Source organism: Taeniopygia guttata, chromosome 3, assembly GCF_048771995.1.
Source record: "Taeniopygia guttata chromosome 3, bTaeGut7.mat, whole genome shotgun sequence".
Lineage (NCBI taxonomy): Eukaryota > Metazoa > Chordata > Aves > Passeriformes > Estrildidae > Taeniopygia > Taeniopygia guttata.
Window position 1 is genome coordinate 90,930,913 of NC_133027.1, and position 22,362 is coordinate 90,953,274.

The 22,362-nt window shown below is 42.9% G+C and overlaps 1 protein-coding gene across 4 annotated transcripts in view; it reads left to right on the top strand.

Moving 5' to 3' along the window:
- The window catches only part of PLCB1 (phospholipase C beta 1), a 340,329-nt gene that overhangs the window by 7,527 nt on the left and 310,440 nt on the right, over positions 1-22,362 (top strand). For all 4 annotated transcript variants that reach the window (XM_002199189.7, XM_012572343.5, XM_012572342.5 and 1 more), the window contains exon 2: positions 3,556-3,633. In XM_002199189.7, the coding sequence (XP_002199225.2) occupies positions 3,556-3,633 (78 nt within the window). The remainder of the gene's footprint in view (positions 1-3,555; positions 3,634-22,362) is intronic.

Sequence of the window (22,362 nt, forward strand, 5' to 3'; positions counted from 1 at the left end):
AGGCTGGTGTGATACACAGCCAGGTTAGGGCCACTCTTTTTCAAGGAATTGGCAGGGGCAGTCTCTTGGAAACTAACGCACTGCTTGGCATGAACACCCATGGGTGGCATTTAAAGAGTCTGATAACCCACAGGTGTTGGCACCATTGACTGGGACACTCTCCCTTTCTCTTTTCCCTCTACCCCTTCTGGTCACAGCTGTTTTTTGCCTTGGTCATCTCATCCTGTACCTTTTTTTTTGTACGTGTAATTGCCCCAGCAATCTGGTCTGCTGCTCAAGGTGCTGCTTGCTTTGTTGATGTCCAGAGGTATGGATGTAGGATATAGGCTACTCTCCTACTACTCATTTAAATTCCCAAACCCTTCAGCTTCAGAGATGGGCAACACTTTTTTTTTCTGTTTTATTCTCACTTTTGGATCTGAGTGGATTAGGGGAGATATGAATGTCTGCCCCTGATTTGTTTGTCGTTGAAATTTTGTTTGTTATTTTAATTTTCCTCCTTCTCTGTTGTGTTCTGTGTATTTGGTCAGTCTGTTCAGGAGAATTATGAGGTCAGCTCTTTGGGTGAGGAAATTGAATTTATGGACTTCAGGATACTCATAAATGACTGCAGGTGTGTCTTATGGGTCATAAACCACAGTCATTCCCTTGATAGTACAATAACATTTGTAAATAAATTCACCAGACATTTGCTGGTTGAAGCAAATATCTATTTCTGAGCCTTGAACTGCTGCTGTTCTTGAATGTATATTGCAAAAGGGTTTTTTCAGGAGTCCTTTTCATTGTTTCCTGCCTTTGCAGAGTAGTATAAAAGCAAGAGACTTGTCCCAGGTGACAGAGGGCTCTGCTTTACTCTGGAGTGGGTGGAAACACTTGCAGAGCTGACTCAAAAAGTTTATTTCTATGCCTCCACACCCAGAACTGAGCATGGCATTTGATGTCAGGGCTTTACAAGGGTGATAATTAACTTGTAGAACATATAAAGCATGATGCACATGGCTTTTATTGCCACTGCTGACTGTATGGAGGAGTTCCTAAGGCACGTGTTGTACAAATACATGTGCAAAATTATTCTCAGATCCTGTGGCAGTGTGGGGTTCTCATGTTCATCAGCACGTCAATTGTGCTGTGCCTGATGTCAGAGTAGTAGAGTTAGTTAAAAAAACCCCAACCAAACAAACCAACACAACCAAACAGCTTTCTGCAGCAGAGATTCCCAGACTAAGACTCAGCTTGTCATGGTAGTTTCCTGTAGGCCACCTAATAGATATTGAAGGTTCTTTCCCCTCATCCTCTGCTTTCTTGAGTCTGATTTTAGACAACATTTTACACACCTACAGAAGTATCACTGTTATAGCCATGTGTCATCAAACACACGTTGGTTGAAGCAAGTGATTTGAAATTATTAACCAGAAAAATTAGTTAATCCTAGACATAATTGCTTTGTGTCTATTTCCCATCACTTCCTTCCCTTTCCCTACTTGTATCTCATCCAAAGGCAGAAGGACGCTTAGTCTTTATCTTTCCTTATTTTGTATTTTCATGCGCAGGCTGCATGAGACACAACAAAATAAGCTAAAAAAGGAGACTTATGTCTCCAGAAAAGGGATTTTTTTTTTTTCCTTTCAGATGGTGGAGGTTTAAGAATCCTTTCTTAGGTACTTGTGGATACAGACAGATTCCTTCAGGGTCTGATATATTTTAAAACCAAATTTGCATGTTTCTTCAAACAATATCCAACTCTCAGGTGTACAGGATGTTAAAACCTAGGAAGAAATGGGGTGGGGGGGGGGATAAAATTTGTAGAATTCTGCATGTCTGTTCTCTTAGGGAAGGGCAGTGTTTTAATGAAGGGTCAGTGACCCATGGGACATTGCCATGGCACTGCCACACTTGTTCACAGCCTCTGAAAACTCCTGGGGCACTCTTTCAGTGTCAGTGCACCTCTGGACAGATGCAAAGCCTGGATCTTGCAGTTATAAAAATGACTTCTACCCTTATTGAAGGGTTTCATCTTTTATTTTTTCTTAGTCTAGAGCTTGTCCTTCAATTTTAATCTTGTGCCAAGATTAAAAAAAATATGCTTGATGCCATTTTATTCTTTCACCTTGCTGCCCTGGAGGCTCTTGGCTGCTTCTGGGCCTGTCACTTAGCTGCTTTGGCTCTCATTTTTTCTAGCTGTGAACTGGGAGTAGTTCATCTTCCCTGTTTCAGGAATGCTCCTTGCTGGGAGTTCAGTGCTGTGTCACAAAGGGTTGTACTGGTGACGTGATACAGACAAGTGTTCTTGCATCAGAAATTACACTTAGAGAAGTCAAGTTTTATTTATTTATAGTAGTGTCACTTCCATCAACTTTCTTTGTTCTTATACTCCGCAATTAAATAGGTTGGGTTTAAACTTGAACCTATTACAGCCCATTTTTTTTTTTTTCCTCAAAGCAACATGGGCTGACCTCACACGTTACTGCTTTGGAAATAGGTGAATGCTAAAGCTGTAAAATACCTGCAGCACCTCAATAGAAATAGAAATCCTTTCTGAGGAGGAGCTGTGTGTTTAGCCTGGGTTCCTGGGGAGCTGAGGCTTAGGCAATTTTTCTGCATCCTTGTCTTTTTCCCTTCTGTGCCCCTTCCATAACTCCTAAATTGAGTTTGAAAGATGGGTAGGGGTCTTGAGACAACAGTGTCTTTATGGACGCTGTGAAAAATAGAAGAGAAAGAGAGGAGAAATCCTATTAGGAGCAGGCTGCACTGATGTCAGTTATTGTTAGGCACCAGGGAAGCCTGATGTGAGAGATGTGATGAACTCCCACCTGTGGAAAGGCTTGGGTTAGGGCTCATGTCTCCTGAGTCAGGTATTGCTGTCAGTCAGAAGACATCAATTTGTTGGTAACAAGGCTGCCTTGCTCAGCGTGCTGAGAAATGGGCTTGGTTTTAAATAACCTGAGCTGTGGATGTTAGCAGACTAGACAGGTTTTCAATCAGTTTGAAAGTGAGGTGGAATACAGATATATTCCCATTACTAAAATGTTCATGGTTTGATAAAAAAAAAAAGATAAATCTTAATGGAATGTTAATGACAAAAGTCTTAAGGCAAAGAATGCTATTCTGTATTTTCTAGTCAAATTCAGCCTTTGTAAAAGTAAATTTTGTAGATATTTAATGTTCATATCTGAAGGTGAAGTCAGATCAAGGTGGGCAGTGGACACCTAACTGTAATCTTTTACTGTGTGGGCTCTAGCTTGACATTCAGGGTGTTATGCCTGTTTTGTTATGCCTGTTTAACTTCATCCACTTCCAGCTTTTCTGGGTTAACTCCACGTGTTGACAAGTCTGGAGTTATTAGGTGCTGTCTCCACAGTAATGGAAATACGTTATGTCAGAAAAATGGAGATAAGGCAGGTGATACTAAATTCTTCCAGTGACATCTTGCTAGTGATACCTTCAGGGTAATTTCTAGATGTTGCAATTCATTAACACGGATGGCAAAGCAGCTTGTGCATAATTATGTGTTCTGTGGTGCTGACATGGATTTTTTGTTTGTTCTTTCTCTGCCAGGACTCCACTGTTGTGACTCCAATTATCCTCAGAACAGACCCACAGGGATTTTTCTTCTACTGGACAGATCAAAATAAGGTAAGAGAAAAGCTTCCAGCTCCAGAATGGTTCTTCCTTTTCTCTGTGGTGTGATGTGTAGTCCTGGCACAGCAGACAAGCATTTTATCAGCGTATTTTCTGGAGAGCAATGACAACAAGCATGTGGCTCATCCCTGGTGCACAAGTCTTGGAGAGCTGGATGAAAGATTTGGTAAATTCCAGCCATGTTAATGCTGGGATGCCCAGTGGGGTGTACAATTGTCCTGGCAAAGACAGGAAAGATCCATTTGGGATGCTGTTTTGGCTCATACTTGGCTTGTGGTTTCTCTTGCCTTCTGCACATTGAGGATTTTGTCTGTGGTGTGTGGCAGAATTCCCAGAGGCCACAACTCCCTTTGAATTCTTCATCCTTAACAGCCATGTGCTCCCTGGCCATGCCTGGTGAGCCACGTCACCAAGTTCTTCCTGATCCTCCCTGGACACTTTCAAAAACATTCCAGTGTGCTGAGCTCACTGCTGAGGCTGGGAGCACTTGGGAAAGCTCACAGTCTGATTCATCACTGCCCTGCCCCTGTTCCACATCCCTGTCACCCCTCAGAGCCACCACTGCCATGGTCGCAGCTGCTGGAGGCTGGAAACTCCAGGAAACACAGGGAAAGAGGGCAGAACCCTGAGCACTTGGATACAGCTTGTTTCACAGACAGGTTTCTAATAGAAAATGAGTGTTGCAATTGGTATTGTAAAACAGCGTATTGAAACTGGGAATTGAGTGAGTTTCTACTCATTATAGTGATGAATTTTCAAGTACTTATCAAGTGAGTGCTTGTACTGGCTCTCTGTTGAAAATGGTGTTGAACTTGGTAGTGCTTGAGCTTTGGCCTCGTACGAGTATCTGCCAAAAACCCTGAACGTGTGCTTGTAGTGTCCTGGCTGCAGAAACCTGGTTTACCAGTTGTGTAGCTGTTTTTTGGGAGTTCTTGTTGATTTTGTTTAGATACCAGGGCAAAAATAGCTTGAGGAGACAGCAGCCATGAAATGTGCAGGCACATCGAGGAGGCAATTTGCTGTTACATTAGATTGTGTTTATCTTCCTATGTTTGCTTTTGAGAGGAGATGGAACAGGATTTGGAGTGAGTCTATTTGGAAGCCATATTTTCTAATGAAAATCCTGTCTTTTCCTGTGCTCCTGCAAGGTTGTGGTGGGTAACAGTGAGTTCATCTGTTGACAGGGCCGAGTTGGTTTAAATTACTGCCTGGAGCAGCCAAGTGAGCGCCCTGAGAAGCTGAAGGCTGTGACTGATTTACACTGATCCAGTGGCTGTGCCAGGATACGGTGCAGCCTTTTGGCTTGTTCCTTCCCTTGCATAAACTAATTGTATAAGCTAAAAAATAACGATGAACTTTGTAAGAATAAGTGGAAACCCAGAGTTGATTGGAGAGTTTATTTCACTTTTAATGTGTTTGGCGCTAAGACCTCCTTCAGTTTCCTACTGTTGTCTGTAAAAACAATGTCTCAAAGCAATTCTGTGAAGAATAGCTATTTATAGAATTGTTGTTCTCATATTCATGAAAAAATGTATTTATAATGCTCAGAGAAGTTTTTTAAAGGTTGGGTATTTATACAAGAGGTTTAAGTGTAAGTTTGATTTTTAAACTTGCAAATCAAGACTCTGTAAAGAACAAGAGGGATTTTTTCTGGTTAATAATTCATGGCAACTAGGTGAAGCTTGTTTCTAAACACCATTCTAGCAGTGCCTATTTAAAGAAAGTAAATTTATATCTGCTGAGGTGCAGATAGTGCAAGGACTGGAAAGGAAATGCCATTTTCTGCTTTTACGGAGTATTTGGGTTCATGTTGATTGTGAGATTGCAAATAAACGAAGGAAGGAGGTTATATAGGAGATCCTCTTTAATTTCCTTCTCTTTGTGTGAAGTCATCCTGAGATGATAGTGGAACTATGTGAAGAAATATGAGAACAATATACCCTCTATGTGATCACTTTCTCTTTTTTCCCCATGTTATTTTCTTAAGCAGTTGCTTTTGTCATGAGCAAGGCCTGCTATTTTCTGTGTGTGGAAAGATAAACCTTGCTAAAGCAAGTGATGAAGTAGGAGAAGCTTGCTGCCAGCTTCCTTGATCAGGCACGTTTTTCTGGGAGCTGACTGCAAAAGGTGAGGAGATGAGGCCTGAGCAGCAGCCATCCCTGAAGCCATTGGTGTGTCCTGTTTGCCAGACCCTGTGAAACAGTAAATCACTGCCTGGACAATGGTGTGCTGCTTAAAACAGCAATCTGCCTCCTTTGCTTGCTATTGCCTTATCAGTAAAATTACACAAAAATTACACAAATTGCTGGGAGGGAAAAACAAAACAAACAGAAAACCACTCCCCTGTGTTGTATTTTTATTTAGCTTAGAGAACTGGTGGTTGTAGCCCTGCAGCTTTCCTGAACTCGTTGGCTGGTTGAGCTGCTTCTGGCATTGTTTTCTTGTTCTCTTCCTCCTCTGTTTCTTCTCTGTTGCAGGGAAAGGCAAATAATGTGCAGTGTCTGCTGTCTAGCAGTGGGTCTGGGCAGTCTTTGAGGCTGTTCCTGGTGCAGTCAGAGCCCAGAGCTATGGTGGAGATGGAGAGCAGCCCTCCCTCAGTGCTGCCGGCCCCAGTGGGAGCTCTCCTGATGCTCACAGGGTCTGCAGCCCATGCAGGGGGTCTGGGTGGTGCTGCAGTCCAGCAGATGAGGGCCCAAAAAGGCTGCTGAGGGGTCAGGTTTTGCATACATGGCTCACTTGCTTTCCTTTGTAGCTTCCTGATAAATAAGGTAGTACCAGTTGGCAATTTAGTCTCAGGAGCTGTATGCTCCTCATAGGCAATCTAAGATTGCTGGTTTTAGCCCCACAGAGATCATTTCCACTTAGGGTATGCCGCATGTGGAAGACAGCTTGAATTGGATGGCAATTTTTGTGTGTGAAGATCTATTAAGTAATTTTATATAAGCTCCAATCTTGCAGTTGGGTGAGACCAACATGTGGTGTCCTGCATCTTGACACGCTCATTGTGCATTTGCGTATTTCAGCTTACCTTGCTGTCATCTGTAAGGGTAACCCTCCAAGATCAAGGCATCCATAGCATTTCCTTATTTTCTGGTAACAGCAAGAACACTTGATACCTTTTGTTTTGAACAGATGGCAGGACAGCTTTCTGATGTTAATTGTATTTTTCAGTATGAAATTCTTTTGTTGCTGAAGATTCTGGAATATTTTCTTAATCTGTATGCAGACTGCCGACTGATTCCATATTATTACTTGAATGATTCTCAACATGGGCTTTAAAAGAAAAATTAATTAATGTGACAAGCTTATGTCTGTTACTTATTGTTTAGGTAACGTTTCTTAACTACAGCAAATCGGCGATATTTCATTGTGGTGTTGTATTTTTATGACCTGACTAAAACATAATTCAAATTTTTGATTTTTTTTTTTTTTAACACGGACTGCCATTTCTTCCACTTCTTCTTATTCTGGTCATGAGTGTGGAAGAAAGATAAATCAAAATTTACCCAGGTGAAGAGTGAGTCTGCTGGAGTAAAAAGGAGTGATAATCAAAAGCATTTTTCAGGAGATGAGCAGAGGCTGGAAGCATTTGGTGCGTTTAGCCCAGCTAGCAAAGCAAAGCCAGACAAAGACTGATTTCTGTATATGGATAAATATATTAATAAATGCATAGGCAGACTAGGAGAAGAAAAAGGTATTGTCAGACTGTTGGAGCATTATTACTCTTGCATGCTTTGTCTGGAAGTTGTTATGCAATCAAAAGGATGTTGGGAGAAGGCACTTAGCCATTGACTCGGTGCAATTCTAACAGTGTGCAAGAAAAGGAGGGAAAGGAAGAAAGCAGCCAATTGCTTTTATACTGGATCCATTTAGGGGTTTAAAAGTCTGAGGATGGTTAATATGCTGTTCTCTCTCTCACTAGCACATACTGATTTATTTCCCTTTATTTTAAAAGCTGGGCAGCTGCAGTGCCATGGCAGCAGGCTGAAAACACAGAGGATGCAGACCCAGTCTCACCCACTGCACCACGAGAAGAGATTGAACAGCCTGTGTGGTGAAACTCCACATAAATGCCCAGTTCCTGGGAGTCAGCAGCAATTTCTAATGCCTTTTGTAAACAGATGATGATCTTGTTTGTCCAAAGGAAGTTTTTGTTGAGAAGCTACTGCCAGTGCTGATACTCTGTGGGAGGGGATGTGAGGCTGGAGCTTCCCTCCTCAGCCCTTTGCAATCTGAGCATGGGGACAGCCGAGCCAAGGGCTTTAGCTTCAGGGTGTACAGGGCACCACTCCTCACATTTTAAGTGTATTTAAGGGAAAATGTAATGGTGAAGCCACAGAAATACTCACAGGCAGCCATTCCTGCCAGACTGACAGGCTGAGAGCATCTCAAGGCAGAGAGGCTTGATCTGTACAGTTTTTTCACAGAACTCTCACAGAATCACTGGGTTGGAAGAGACCTTCAAGATCATCAAGCCCAACCCAGCCCCAACACCTCAACTAGACCATGGCACTGAGTGTGACATCCAGTCTTAAACACATCCAGGGATGGTGACTCCACCACCTCCCTGGGCAGGCCACTCCAGAACTTTATCACCCTTTCTATAAAAAACTTTTTCCTAATATCCAGCCTGTATTTCCTTTGGTATAGCTTGAGACTGTGTCCTCTGGTTCTGTCAGTGGTGCCTGAAGAAAAAGACCAACCCTACCTGACTACAACCACCTTTCACCTTTTTAATGGCATTTTCAAGGGGAAAAGTGGGATAGCTTCTCCTCTAACAGGAGCAGGCCTGTTTTCATGTGTGAGCATCCCTGGCAGACCTGATGCCAGCATGCTGCAGCTCAGCCACAGGATATGAGCTTGACACAGGAGCCTGGAGCAATAATCCTGTGCCTGGAGCTCTCTTGTGCCATGAGAGTGCATGAAGTGGTTCCTTAGGATGAAAGATAAGAGGATTTTTCTGACTTGGAAGGTCGTCTCCCTTCTTGTGTCCTGATGTGATCCCGAGTTCCTTTGGGCCTGAAAACCCAGCACAGATGACAGAGTGTGGGAAGGGGAGGCCGAGTGCGGTAGGTAGGATTTGGGAGGATTAGATCTGGCTTCAGTATGTTTGTAAATTCTGTGGCCATCCCATTGCCTTCTTCCAAATGGAAGTTGATGTGGCATTTTTCCAGCTGCTGGGGATTTTGCCTCTTATTAAGAGAATTCTTTTGTGTCATTTTTGAAGCAGAGCCATAAAACAGTTGGGTTGGTATTTGTATGGCCTATGAGTAAAAATGTTTATACTACCTCTATATATGCTTTGCATTTGACAAGCATACAATAAAGACTGAAGTTAATGTATCAATATTTAAAATACACCTAATACTTTAATGAGAATGGAATATTTACTAGTACCAGGTTTAAAAATACCTACTCCAAACCTCAGCTGTTTGGCTTAATTTATTCAAGAGCAAGGTTACTCAGTTGTGCATCTCAACATTGAAAACATCCAAGAAGTGCATCATTAAACATGTATTCACACTTCTCTCTCTGGCATGTAAACGGAAAAAAAAAAGCTAAATAATTTAAACCCTTAAAAAACTTGGGATTGTAAATGCTATTAATTGACTGAGGAAAAAATAATGCATATGTATCCTTATAAAGGAGTATTTTAACTTGTGCAGTGAGAAATCTCACTTTTCTTGCTCATTCTTGCAGCATCCTTAGCATTGCAGCAACCACCATTCCTTTATGTTAATTCTGTTTTATGATGAGTGTTGGATACATGGGCCTCTCATGTTTTGCCCCATGAGCAGATTTTTCTTTGCTTCAGCTGTAGAGGGCAGGAGTTGGAATTTCTTGGGTCCATGTCTTGGCATTCTACCAGCATGAGCAAGACTTGTGGAGGGTTGTTTTGTTGTTGCTTTTTTTTGAAAAATTCTGTATGAGATGCCTTGTGTTCTCAAATGCTCTACTACTTCTGAGGCTTCTCCATGGACTTCTGTAAAACCAAAAAACAAACTCTAATTTGCATCTGCACATTCTCTAGTTTTAGGTGGGTGCAAGGGGAAATAATAGCGAAACTGGGATTTTTTTTTATCCATTGGACACTTCTGACATCAGATCATAATCCTCTCCTATTGAAGGGAAAGTAAAATTGATTAATGAATGGTGCTGCTCTAAATTTGCTCCATTCCTGCACATGTGAACTGAGCGCAAACCTGAAAGTGGATTTTCCCTGGTTTTTAAGAGCAGGGTTGCTTGTTTTATTTCAGTTGGGAATTTAAGGATAAGGGGTTTCAGGCCCTGGAAGGTAGAGATGGTTCTGTGGAGGTCCTGCTGATCTTGTCACTGGAATTCTGGGTGGGGGCTTCCTTGGGACAGGGAGTTGTGATGTGAGATTTTGCTTCTTACTGACACTGGAAATTGGGAATGAACCTGAAGCAGACAATGAAATAATAGTGGTGGCACAGCAAATAATCTGGGTTTTGCAGTCTTTGTGATTCATGAATTTGAGGTGTGGCATCAGGAGGCACCATGGTGGCATCAGGAACTTGAGAACAGTTCATGGCTTTTTCCCCCAACAACTTAAAAATAGGCATGTGAGCAGAATAAAAGAAGACCGAGAAAGTGGTAGGGAATTGCCACAGACAGTCAAAATGGGAGGAAATATTTCATGGAGGTCAGCTTCCCATCAGGCTGCTGATTTAAAGGAAATCTCTCTGCTTTCAAAACATGGAAATTGTTCAAGGCCCATTAGGGAAATGGTACTACATCAAACACAGATCTCTAATAAGCATTTCCCACTGCTGAATATCTCCCTTCTTGTGCAGGAGGCAGGAAGAGAAAATTAGATGTTTGGTTTAATCTGCAGCACAGGTCCATTTGCTGAAGTGAGGAAGCCAAAGAACCTCAAAAATTGAGGATGACTCTGGAGCCAGCCCAGTTCTCAAGTGCTGAGAACAATCAGAACATTTTACTTCATATGAGAATATTTTCCTTGGTCTCTATTGAACATGGGTTGTGACTTTCCTAGAGAGATGAGATTGTAGGGTGTCTTTTGTTTAAAATGGACTTGGTAAGCTTTGGCTGTAGATGGATATAAATGTCAAGTGTTACAAAAAAAATTGGAGGCCTGAATTTTTATGCAGGAGATTTTTATGATCAGTCTGCTGGAGACTGTTTAGCTGTTACAATTTTTAATTGAAATAGCTTGGTAAGGAAAGCTTGTGTCCAAGTTGACCAACATCCTCTAAAGTGCCTTCCTGGGCTGGTGTCTGTTTCCTAGATGAGCAGGGCTGGCAGTAAACAGAGCCATAAGCCAGCCTGCTGTCTCTTTTTTGCCTCTTTAATTAAAAAAAGTCTCTTGTGTTCGTGCCTGTGGCTTGTACATCAATTTGGTTGAATATGCAGCATCAGCTTTACTGACTGACCTATTATTAGCATAGTTCAAAAATTGGCTGCTAGCACATCAGCTTTCCTGATCTTTGGAAGACTGGCTGATCTCCTGGTGTCCCTGTTGGATTGACTTCTCTGTAACGCTTCACATCCTGGCTGTTTCCTCTCCCTATTATGCTTTCAGGTTTTTTTTTGTGTGGGGTTATTTTTCAGCTGTGTAAGAGATAGTGCTCCAAAAATAACAATCGTTAGATATATTCTGTCTCCATACATGTGAGCTTCCTGTGAGAACAAACACACTCCCCTACTAATCAGTGCTGTGGGATAAATGTGTTAGAAATTTGTGTCTCTTTTTTTTGAGGAGTTTGAAAGGTTCTCTTGAAATACAAGTGAGTGGCAATAAATGCCAGTTTTGCATGAATCTTTGCCTAATTTACCTTAAGGCTTTTTACCACTAAAAACGTGGACTTGATCCTGCTTCCTTCGCCTGCCTGCTCCTACAATTCTAGCATTTTACACACACTGCAGTGCTCCATTGTACCCCACTGCTTTCCTTTTTGGTTTGGGGTTAGTGTGTGAGGACAGGAGGCACTCTGTAGCTCCCTTTCCTCGGGAGTCATCTCAGTCCTGTCTTTTCTTTACAGACAACTTGTATTAACTCAGCATTGGGAAAACACTTTGAATGCTACAAATTATGAGAGTTTTAGGTTCACTGTGTGTGTGTGTGTCTGTTATTTTTTAATAATTCTAACTGTACAGATGCTTTTTTCCATTGCCAGTCTCCTGCAAATATTCCACTGGATTAGAAGGTATGTGAACCCCATGGGCAGACTTCTGGTCTCTTGTGCTGCTGTGTCTCCTTGCCAGGCATCAGTTGTGCTGCTGAATCTCTGAGCAAGCTATGGAGGGTCTCAGATCCCCAAAAGAGGGGTGATTATGCCTTGCCCTGGCCGTGGTTTGTGTAGGTGTGCTGTGCGTGCTGCCAGCAGCAAACCTCCTTTCCACAGCTAGGGCTCCATGCCAGGCAGGAGGTGAGAATTCATCTTCATTGCTACTTCCAGCTAATCTTTCCACACAGGCACATTTAGCAGTGTAACTTCCCAGTGTCTATCCTTTCCTTGTGAGCAGAAATCCCAATAACAGGGGCATGTTCTCATCTCTGAGACCCAGTTTGTGACGTTGTAGCTCTGATGTGAGCTGTTCCTCATGCACTCAGTGTGGACGAGGAGCAGGGGTGCCGTGTAGATTTGTCTTCATTCATGTCCCAGGAACATTTCCAGTGTCTGGATTTTTATTGTGGATGGTGGGCCATGCCTTTATACAAGGTGTGCTCTGCATCATGTGAGAGGAAGATGGTGTTGTTGTCCCAGAGAACTGCTGGTGGCTGGAGAATGTCTGTAAATCCTGACTGTCAGGGGCATGTCAGACCCTCAGCTGCCCAATTATCCCAGTGAAACTGGGGGATATATAGCACTGCTATTTCAAGGCTGCACTCACACATCAAAAGAGAAATTCTACTCCAGTGCCTCATCCCAAAGAGCTCTTGTGCTGTCTGAGGCTGGGGATTACCAGATCCTCCCCCTGATCCCAAGGCCAGTCACAGTGTGCCTTCAGAGCTTTACTGAGCCATCTGCTCTGCCTGTGCAGACACCACTGGGCTGTGCCATCCCTGGTTGCCCCTGGGCTGGGGCTGTGCCATCCCTGGCTGCCCCTGGGCTGGGGCTGTGCCATCCCTGGCTGCCCCTGGGCTGGGGCTGTGCCATCCCTGGCTGCTCCAGGTGACAGAGCCTGCCCCAAAGCTGCAGAGCTCCATGTGTTGGGAGCTGTTTCAGGTTCTGTTTATTGACTGAATTTCTGACCAAGTTTCAGCGTGGTTACTGCACAATATTCTCACTTAAAGGGTCTGTGGGTAATTTGGACAGGTGCTTCACTACCCAGGAAGCTGGTTATCTCTGACTGATAAACGGCAGTAAGTGCTGTAATGAGAATCATAATGAAAATATTGATTAGCAGGGTGAGAGCTGCTTCGCACTGAGTGATGCTTGTTGGAGCCTTGTTAAAACAGTAATGAAATTCTGAAGGAAGCTTTTTTAACTTTAATTCTACCTGCCCTGTGTTGACCCAGGACAGTTAGATATCGGGGCTTATTTATTAAAAGGTGTTATGAAGTGGAACACTAATGCTTGGAAGTTAGGAGTACAGACCAAAATTTAGGTACTTTATCTTGACACTTTCAACCTTGAGACTGGAACATTTTCAAAATACTCTTTATTTAAGGCAACTTTTAGAACAATACAGTCATGGGTTTGCTCTTTAATTTCCCTTAAAATATAGATAAATAAAATAAAGGTGGATTTTCTGCTTGGAATTCAGATTTGCTTGCTAACTAGTAAAATATGCATAGGGCCATGTTGTTCACAGAGAAAATCCTTCTAAATTGGGGTAACATACCACAGTAGAGGACCAGGCTCAACCATTAAATATCATAAATGCTTTCCCTGACACGGGAAAATACCTGGTTATGATGATTGTGGAATTTGAAGGTAGGGGAATTTTCCTTTCAGTTCCTTGCTCAGGTCTTTTCCCCTGAAGCTGAGTTTTTGGGGTTTTTTTTAGGTGCAAATCCTCAACTGATCTTTACTTAAAAAGCAGCATTTCCTTAAAAGCAATGTGATTTGTTATAACGTTCCAATGGTCCATAATTCACTGAGGTGTTTGCTGAGTAACTGGTGCTTGGCAGCAAAGGAAAATGCTTTAGCAGCTGTTGTAAGTGCTGTGTGTCTGTCAGTGCCCTGTGAAAATGGTGTTCAGAGGAGCTCAGCAGGCAGTGCCCCCTCTGTGGGGGGACAGTCCATCATCACACTGCAGGGTTGGAAAACACTTGTTGCAGGGCAAGCTGGGTTATTGACATTAAATGCTAGCTGTGAATGTCATGGTTGAAAAGGATCTCGGCCAAATCTGGGGCTTTGCTTCGTTCCCTCTTGTAGACACAAACCTTCAGGTGTTTTTGGCAGTGAAAATTGCTGTGAAGAGCCTGTCAGAGATGCTGCAGGAGGACTCTGTGAGCATAATGATGTCATCCATGCTAGATGGATGATGAAAATCTCCTCTCCTCAGACTTGCATAGAATATATTCTAAAACATGGAAAACCAGCTTGAAGAGTGGCACTGCTTTTCTCCTGCCGGAAGGAGATTTTTTTCAGTGTACTGACTACAAATTTGTCTTGTCACTGACAAGTCATACGAGTATCTTCTGCATAGCTGTGTGTTGCATACCCAGATTGAGATCCCTCTTTCACAATGTATTGGGCTTTCAATCCATGTTCCTACTGAAATGAAGGACTCAGGAAGGGGGTATAGGTAAGGTAAAGGAACCTGGAGGTCAATCCAGCTGTTCTGACTGGCAGACTGAAATATTTGCACTTTTTCACCCAATTGTTTAGACTTTGCAGCCTTTGTGTAAGGGGAAAATTATCTGCCCTTTTGTAGCCACTGTGTGTATTTGGAATTATCTAAAGGCTTATCTTAGTTCTGTTGCAAAGCTGACTGTTAAAATAAGATCTCTTAATTCCTTGAAAATATTTTTTTTCCTTTCGGCTGAGAACTGACAAAAGACATTTCATAATGCTGAGTGAAACTCTTTCCCCCCCCTCCCCGTCGGAATCTGAGATATTGATGATTCCGAGATTGTAGAAAGTCTCTGTCTTTCTGCCCCATTGCCAAAGAAGAAGCCATAATTCATCTGTGCTGTTTTCCAGGTTGTTTATTCTTGCTTATCTCTAACATGTTCTGCTGCCCTGCCACAGGTCTGTCCTGCAGGGCAGCGTGTGGGGCTCTGCCCCTCAGTGGGATGTTACAAACATTATATACTAGAAACTACGTGTGCTATATTTACAATAATGTGCCAATATCTGTCACCTACGTTGAACAGTGTGTCCCCAGCCTAAACCAATAGAAAAATGCCAACACTACAGTGAAACATGGAGGGCATGAAGAAGGAGAAAAAGGACGAGACACACCCAATTTCCTCCATCTTGTCCCCTTTGGACACCTAATCTAGAATCCTAACACTTTACTTTTGCACCCGTGCCACACTTAATTATTACTTATATCAAACACTCAGAGCTTGCAATTCATCCTGTAAGATTGAAAACTCTTTTCCATGGACAGAGATCAGAGACAGTATCTCTCGGGGCTCTGTACAGGGGGGTTCCTGATCCCCTGCCAGGGTCCCAGACCTTTCAGGGCAGCCAGAGGGAAGCCCTGGATTCCCACCCACCCCCCAACCCCCCTTCCCCCCCCCCCCCCACTTTTTCCTGGCATTTCATTCAATATTTTCAGGGGTTCAGGCTAAAACTGGGGGTCCTTCATCTCTCTGCTCTTCCTGCCTCAAATACTGCTTCATCTCTCTGTCTGGAGCAATATCTGAGTTTCCTAGGCATGTTAGGCATGTCTTGTGTCCTTGTGCAGGAATTTTGCCGGTGCCAAAGGATGGCTTTTGGACTTTCATTTCTGGAGTTGCTGTACAGTGCACACAGACTGTGCCACTCTGCTACATTTGTGTTATGTTAAAACAGCTCTCCACAAATTGCCTTCAGAGCAGGTTTTAAATGTGACAGGGACTTGAGTATGGTTGGACTGGCAATTACAGATGTAACTGGATATGGCATGTCACTTTGTGTCACCTTCTTTAGAGTGCTTAGACGCATGGATAATATTGTAGCTAAAAATGTGGGCCTGAAAATAACAATGTAAGGCTCCTACCAGTGAAGAATGCAGGAATTTAGCCCCAGCTATTGCTCCAAGTCGTCTGGATTTATGCTGGTACTTGATTATGGCCACTCAGCAGCTTCCCTGGATTTTTGCCAGGAATATGGCTAATGCAACAATCTTTTTATGATCTGTTTGACTAAATGGCTGTAATAATGTGGGGTATTAGAGCAACAGATGCTGTTGACCATCCTGCAGTAGATCAAAGTTTGCATATACAGGAACTATACACTTCCTCTCAGAGTCATGCATAATTTGGAGCTTCTCATTTGTTGCCATGGTGTTACATGATCAGAACAAGGAGGAACAGAAGTGGTGATTCTAATGAACCAAGTCACAAGTGCCAGTCTGCAGCAGTCTCAGCTCAGAGCCTGAGGAATGGCTCTTGGGTGCCACTAGTGACACAAAGGGGTGCTCTGTAGGTGGCTGTCAGACCCTGGTGGCATCTGAGGATTTCCAAGGCTTGAAATACGAATCCAAACTTGCTAAAACTGTCCTGTGTCATGAGACTGGATACACCTTTGGCTCATGTTGCTGTTGCAGTTTTGTGACCTCAAACTGTGGCCCCTGAAGGAGAGATGGCCAACACCTGGAGCTGGCATTTACATCCCAGCATTCACAGGCTGGACTCACGCAGCTTTACCTGGCCTGTGCAGAGCCTGATGGTGGCTGGCAGGTCACTCACCTCCCCATTCCACAGTGGGCTTGGAGGTGGAGAGAAAAAGGACACGTGGAAGTGAAGCATCCAGCTGGTGGCACTGATGAGATTTGCTTCTGGGAACCTTAGAACAAAGTACTTGAGTTGTGCTGTTGTACAAATTGTGATTGATCAGTGTGAGATCCCTCCGGGTCTGGAGAGACTTAAACCCTCATCTCCCTGTGCCTGATTCAAAAGAGAGATTTGAAGCGCATCCATATCTGAGATTGGTGAAACTGAGCTGCTTCAGCCACGTATTATTTTTGTACATTTGAATTTAATCTGCATGACGATGACACCAACATGAGGATAATCTCTGAATCATGAGGGCATTATAAGTAAATTCCCCAGACACTAAAAAGTGCCAATTATATGGGCATGACTTGAAGAGTAAGATCTAGGGGAATAAATCATACATAATCTTCATGGACTGTTTCAGAAATTGTAAAATCTACTCCATTAGTGTAATAAATATCCTAATGGCATTAGCTACATTGTGTAATTGGCTTGGCTTTATGTTGGGAATATTGACTGTTGGGTGGGTCTGAATGTTTATGTATTGACGTGATTAATTTTGGTGCAAATGATTTACAGAACTAGCCTGAGAAAGAGCTGTTATGACCTAATAAAATTATATGCCAAAAGAAGAAGAAGAAAATAGCATTGTTTCAAGTCAAAGACTCAAATTGCAAAGGCAGCTTTTGTCCACCATTGCATCCACATTGTGTGTAGGACACAAAGTTTTTATCATTTGAGAAAGGAATTGCTGAATGACAGCCCCACTGCTTTCATCTGTATTTGTTACCTGCAGAGGTGGAGAGCTCTCCTTTGGCTGGCTGGGTAATGAATGAGCTGTTGGTAAATACCCTTCTCATGTGTGGAGTTCAAGTGAATTTACCAGGCATATGTTGCTGTGTGAGTAGCAAGGAAAAGGGACCAGGCTTTTGGAACTCTGTAACCTCTGGAAAGTGTCAAAACCCAGATATGCTCCCTTGATTTCATAGCTGGGTTTTTAAAAGTGTTTTTTAATATTCTATTTTGTAGGTGTGGATAAAATGCAATAGGCTAACTTGTGGAATGGAATCACTCATTACTCCGAGCTGGAAGCTGCCTCACAATGAGTGGAATGCTTTTGGAAGTCTTGAATGTCATGTTTGACTACAGTTATAGTCATGGGGAGTAGGAATAGACATTAATGTCTGCTTACTGTCATGTAAGGAGAATGAACATTCTGGTTTGACTCCAAACTTAGTTGAATTTTGTTAAAGACAAATTATGATGATGTTATTTTTATCTACATTGGTACTTTACCCTGCACTGATTAGTTGGGGTGAGAGTGCAGTACTCTAACCTGAATTTGCCTGAAGACACAAGCCATACTCTGATGTGGGTTAATAAATTTATGTTCTGCTGACTTCAGGGATCAGTCCTATCTTTTGAGTCTAAATGTGCCTGATTTTTTTTTTTTCTTGGAGGTTGTCTAAAAGGAGACTCTGGAGTTTTAACTGTGCCACAAACATGGAGCTCTGTGTATTTTTTGTGTTTTTCTTCCCCCCTCCCCCCCCATTCTCAACTCCCAAGAAGTTAATGTACTTTGAAACGTGTGATCTCCCAGGAGTAGCCTGAGAATGTCTTTGATGGGAATAGCGGTGTTTGCTCCAGAGACTCCATTCTACTCAGACAGCTACTGATGAACAAACCACTGCACAAACCAACAACATGAGAAAAAACACAATATATTGCAAGATCCTGCAATTGTGTGACCTGGAAATCTTTAACTGTGTGTTCTGTCAAACTGCATCCTCTAGGTTTTTTTTCATCTTACTTACAGAGCACGTGACTTAGTAATGGTGTATCAGAGATGCTTCAATAATTCAGGGAAGTTGGAGCTGTGGAGTGACACCCAGTGCAGTGTTGGATTGCTGGTCTTATGGTGCTGCCCTGCAGAGTGGGAACTGGGGATGGAGGAGCTCTGCTGCTCACCTGGCAGCCTCCCAGCTGTAAGCAGACTTCTGCTTTCCAGTCACTTCAAAATGTTACACTGATGATAAACAGCTTTTGAAATGGAAACCGTAGATCAGGAGGCAAATAACTAATGAATATTGCATTAGAGTGCAAAAAAATCCTCCCTTTGCAAGCCACGGGGAGAAAGCTTAGAGCATTTTGTTTGAACTCCAGAATCTCTTTCACTTAGACCATTTTCTAAGCAGGCAAGCTAAACTGTGTGGGTTTTCAGCTTCAGAGTAAGATGAAGATGTATGGGTATACAGTTACACAGCTGGGCAAGGAAAGGTCCTTCACTGAAAGAGGAAAACATTTTTGTTCTTCTGTAGCTTTATATATTTAAATTTAGCAAGAAGCACAGTATTTAAGTGAGTTCATGTTGTGCATGCTGTCAAGATAGAAAGTAAGCCAGTTATAAAGCTTGGTCTTTGAAGCTAAGTCAGTTTTCAGAGATGAGCTATTATGTGTTGTCTTAGATTTGTTCTCAGGGATTTTTTTTGTTTCTAGCAAGGTCCCTTCTTAAGAGAAAATAATTTAAGTGATAATTCATGAATATCCACATCACCAGCACACACTGGGGTAGACATTTGTCTCCTCAGATCTTTAAGCGTTGTCCAGCTTTTGTGAGTGAGAAGGGTCACACTGGGGGCTTCTGGCTTTTGCTGAATTTGGGATGCTAATTTGGTGTCCTGCTGTGGTCACAGTGTTTCTGTTTCCTGGTGGTTGTTTTTCTGAGGTTTCCATGGGCTATCCCTCCTCCTGGCCCTTGCTGGTGTCTTGCATTCTGTGAGGTGTTGCTGGTGAGCTGCTGACCCTTCACTTCATCCATGGGAGTTCCTTCTTGGGGCTTGGGGACACCACCAGGTACTCCCACCCAGCACGATTTCCTTGAGGGTGACCCAGAGGCCCAAACAACTTCCTACAAACTCCCCTGGGGCACTGGTGCTGGCAGAGGGAGGAGAACAGCCTGGGTGGTGCTGGCTCCAGAGAAGGTGACAGGAAGGGAGCAAGGACCGTGTTCTGGTTCTGTTACTGTCCAGGTGTGTTGCTGTCACATCCACACAGGGTGTCTGATAGCTGTGGCACTCTGAAATGCACTTATCTTCACAGAATCACATAGAATAGATCGGGTTGGAGGGGATTTATTTGTAGATGAAGTTCTCAGTGAGTTTTTAAGGATTTTCATACATCAGGCAGGTGGTGATTTCTATAAAGGCTGTGCTGTGCCACACAGAGCCAGCCTGGGCTGGCTGAGCTGCAGTTAAGCAAGCTCTTCTGAGCACTCTTATTCCTGATGGTAAGAAAAAGTAAATCCTTTAGAGTACAGCTGTCTTAAAGCAGAATTCACTGCACTTCATCGTTTGGGGAGGAAGAGACCCTTGGGGCTTTTTTTTCCCCATTTTTAAATATCCAGGCATTCTCTGCTGTGTGTTTACCCTGTGTGTGAGCAAGGCTGCTTGTTGACTGATGCTGTAACTGTTGGTTTAACTCCTGCCTCTGCCATGGGACAGGTTCTTCTCTGGGATCTGACATTTGGCAGCAGTGTTTCATTCCTGGACAATTCACAAGTCAGTTAAAATGATGGAGATGTTGATGCACATTTCCTCATTGCCTGTAGAAGCCTAATCCTGGAGTGACAGATAAGTGGTGACCCAAATAATCAGAAGTTTCCTTGAAGGCTCTCAAAACACTGGACTAAAGTTCTTTCCTTCCTTGTAATGCTACAGCGGATGTAGGAAAGGGAAAGTCTGGTCAGGCAATATGGAATGTATTTAAATACTTGGATATTATTTAACCCTGGCTATATTTTTTCTAGACTTTCTTGAGTTTTCTGAAGTTAACTTAATTTGTCATTTGGGACAAAGATGAGATAGGCCACCAGGCAGCCTCTGACAAAACCCCTAGTTTCTCAGCCAGAAGCTAACTGTAGTTGATTGCTGGTGTCATCTTCTGGGAGACAGTGCTTATCCTCCTGCCAAAGAATTTCTGTAGAGTGAAGCTTTGTCTCACCAGCTCCTGTCTGTGTAGAGCATTGCAGGCTCCTGGGACTGAGAAATGAGTTTTCCCTGAGCTCTCAGCACCAAGTAACTCTTCAGTGTCATTGGAGGTATTGCTGTAGCACTGCTCCAGGACTAGGCAGTTGCTCCAAGCCCTCAAAGGGTGGCTCTAAACGGGCTTTTAGGAAGTGGAAATCAAGGGTGTGCTCGGGCAGTGCTGGTCTGGAACCGTGTGAGATGCTGCTGTCTTCCTGAGGCAGTGTGTTGTTTGCAGGTTTTGTTCCCTGGCCCTCTCACACCTCTGGGGATAATCATTAACTGTGTCTGAAGCGTCTTCCGAGGGCTTTGGGCTTCCTGTTCCTGCAGGTGAATAGCAATGAGGCAGAACTGAGCTGAGGAAAGGCTTGCTGCCAGCTGTGGAGAATCCACACCGGTTGCTACAAGTGTAATCATTAGCTTGGCCTTTTAAAGTGTCTGGAAATAACTATCAGGGTATTAGGTGCTAAGAAAACTTCCAGGCTTCTTTTGGCATGGTTGTGTGGCTGATTGTGGGTAACCCTTGAGAGGCATTGAAAATTGTGTACTCAGTGATGCTGAATTTTTCTTTGCACGTGTGAAAGCCAAACAAGAGAATTTGTAATCCAGAGAGTGACTTCATCTGATTCTTTGTTCTTGTTGCCATTACAACTTTCTCTGCAGCTCAGATAATTTCCTTGTGTAATTCCTTGTCCTCTCACAGAAGGTGGAGTTGGGGACACTACAAAACACACGAGCTGTTGTTGCATCACCCTGGTTTGCAGTGAGCAAAGTCAAGTGTTTGGATGGTGGTACTGCAGCCTCTTCAACATCCACGTGGAGTTGCATTTGGCAGTAAAAGTGTGTTGAAGTGATGCTGCTCTAGCAGACATACTGATGTTTGGTCCAATGAAGTAATGTTGTATTTTGAGAAGAAACAGCAACAACTCAAAGTTTTGAAATAGAAGTCCAGCTATATTGGAGGATGCAGTGATTGTAGCTTTTCTGATGTTGTCATTGGAGAAATAAAAAATGTGGGAAAGGGGAATGAATTTTTGTTGGGTTGCTGTTGTTTGGCATCTGTAGTTACTTCAAAATTTTACCCTTTTCTCCCTGTTTTTAAAAAAGTTTGGTTTAAGTTTTGTTCATTTTGCCTCTGTTAGTATGAGGGGGAAATGACTTCACTGTGTGGCTACAGAAGCAGTTGTGCTTGCTGTGTGAGCTGGTATGACTCCCAAAGCTCAGGATGCATCCTCTGAAGAAAAACTCCAGAATTAACAAGCATACTTGCTTATTTTTTTAGGAAGAACAACCTGTTAGTTTACATTGGTAGGGAGACTAAAACTGGAGCCTTCTGGTAAAAGGGAAAACTGTGTTTGAACTGTGGAGAACTGGGAGAGGAGTTTTGTCAATGAGCCACATCTTGCTGGATTCCACCTTTTCATGTCAATTTGGGACTGCATCAATCATGATAAGCAGATCTCAGTTCTGGGCAGTGCCCTGACATGTAGGTCACAGATCTTACTGTGAGATTGGAGCTTTGTGTTAACTTTTTTCCATTTGAGGACAGCAATTGCTTTTGAAAGCAAAGCTGCTCCACTGCTTCAGTCCATGCATTCAGTGAAGAAAAGTAAAAGTATAAGAATTACTTTCTCCTTTTTGATTGACTGGAGTAATTAATGAAAATAAGTTTCTAACATTAAAGCTGACAGAAATGTAATCTGATGTCTTGTCAAGTTCACTGGCATTACTTTGCAAGAGACTGATTGACAGCTGTGGGGGAAAAGAGCTGTAATCGTATTCATATGGAACCTACAGCATTTGTCTTTAACTCAAGCAAAAGTTACTGAAAATGTCCCT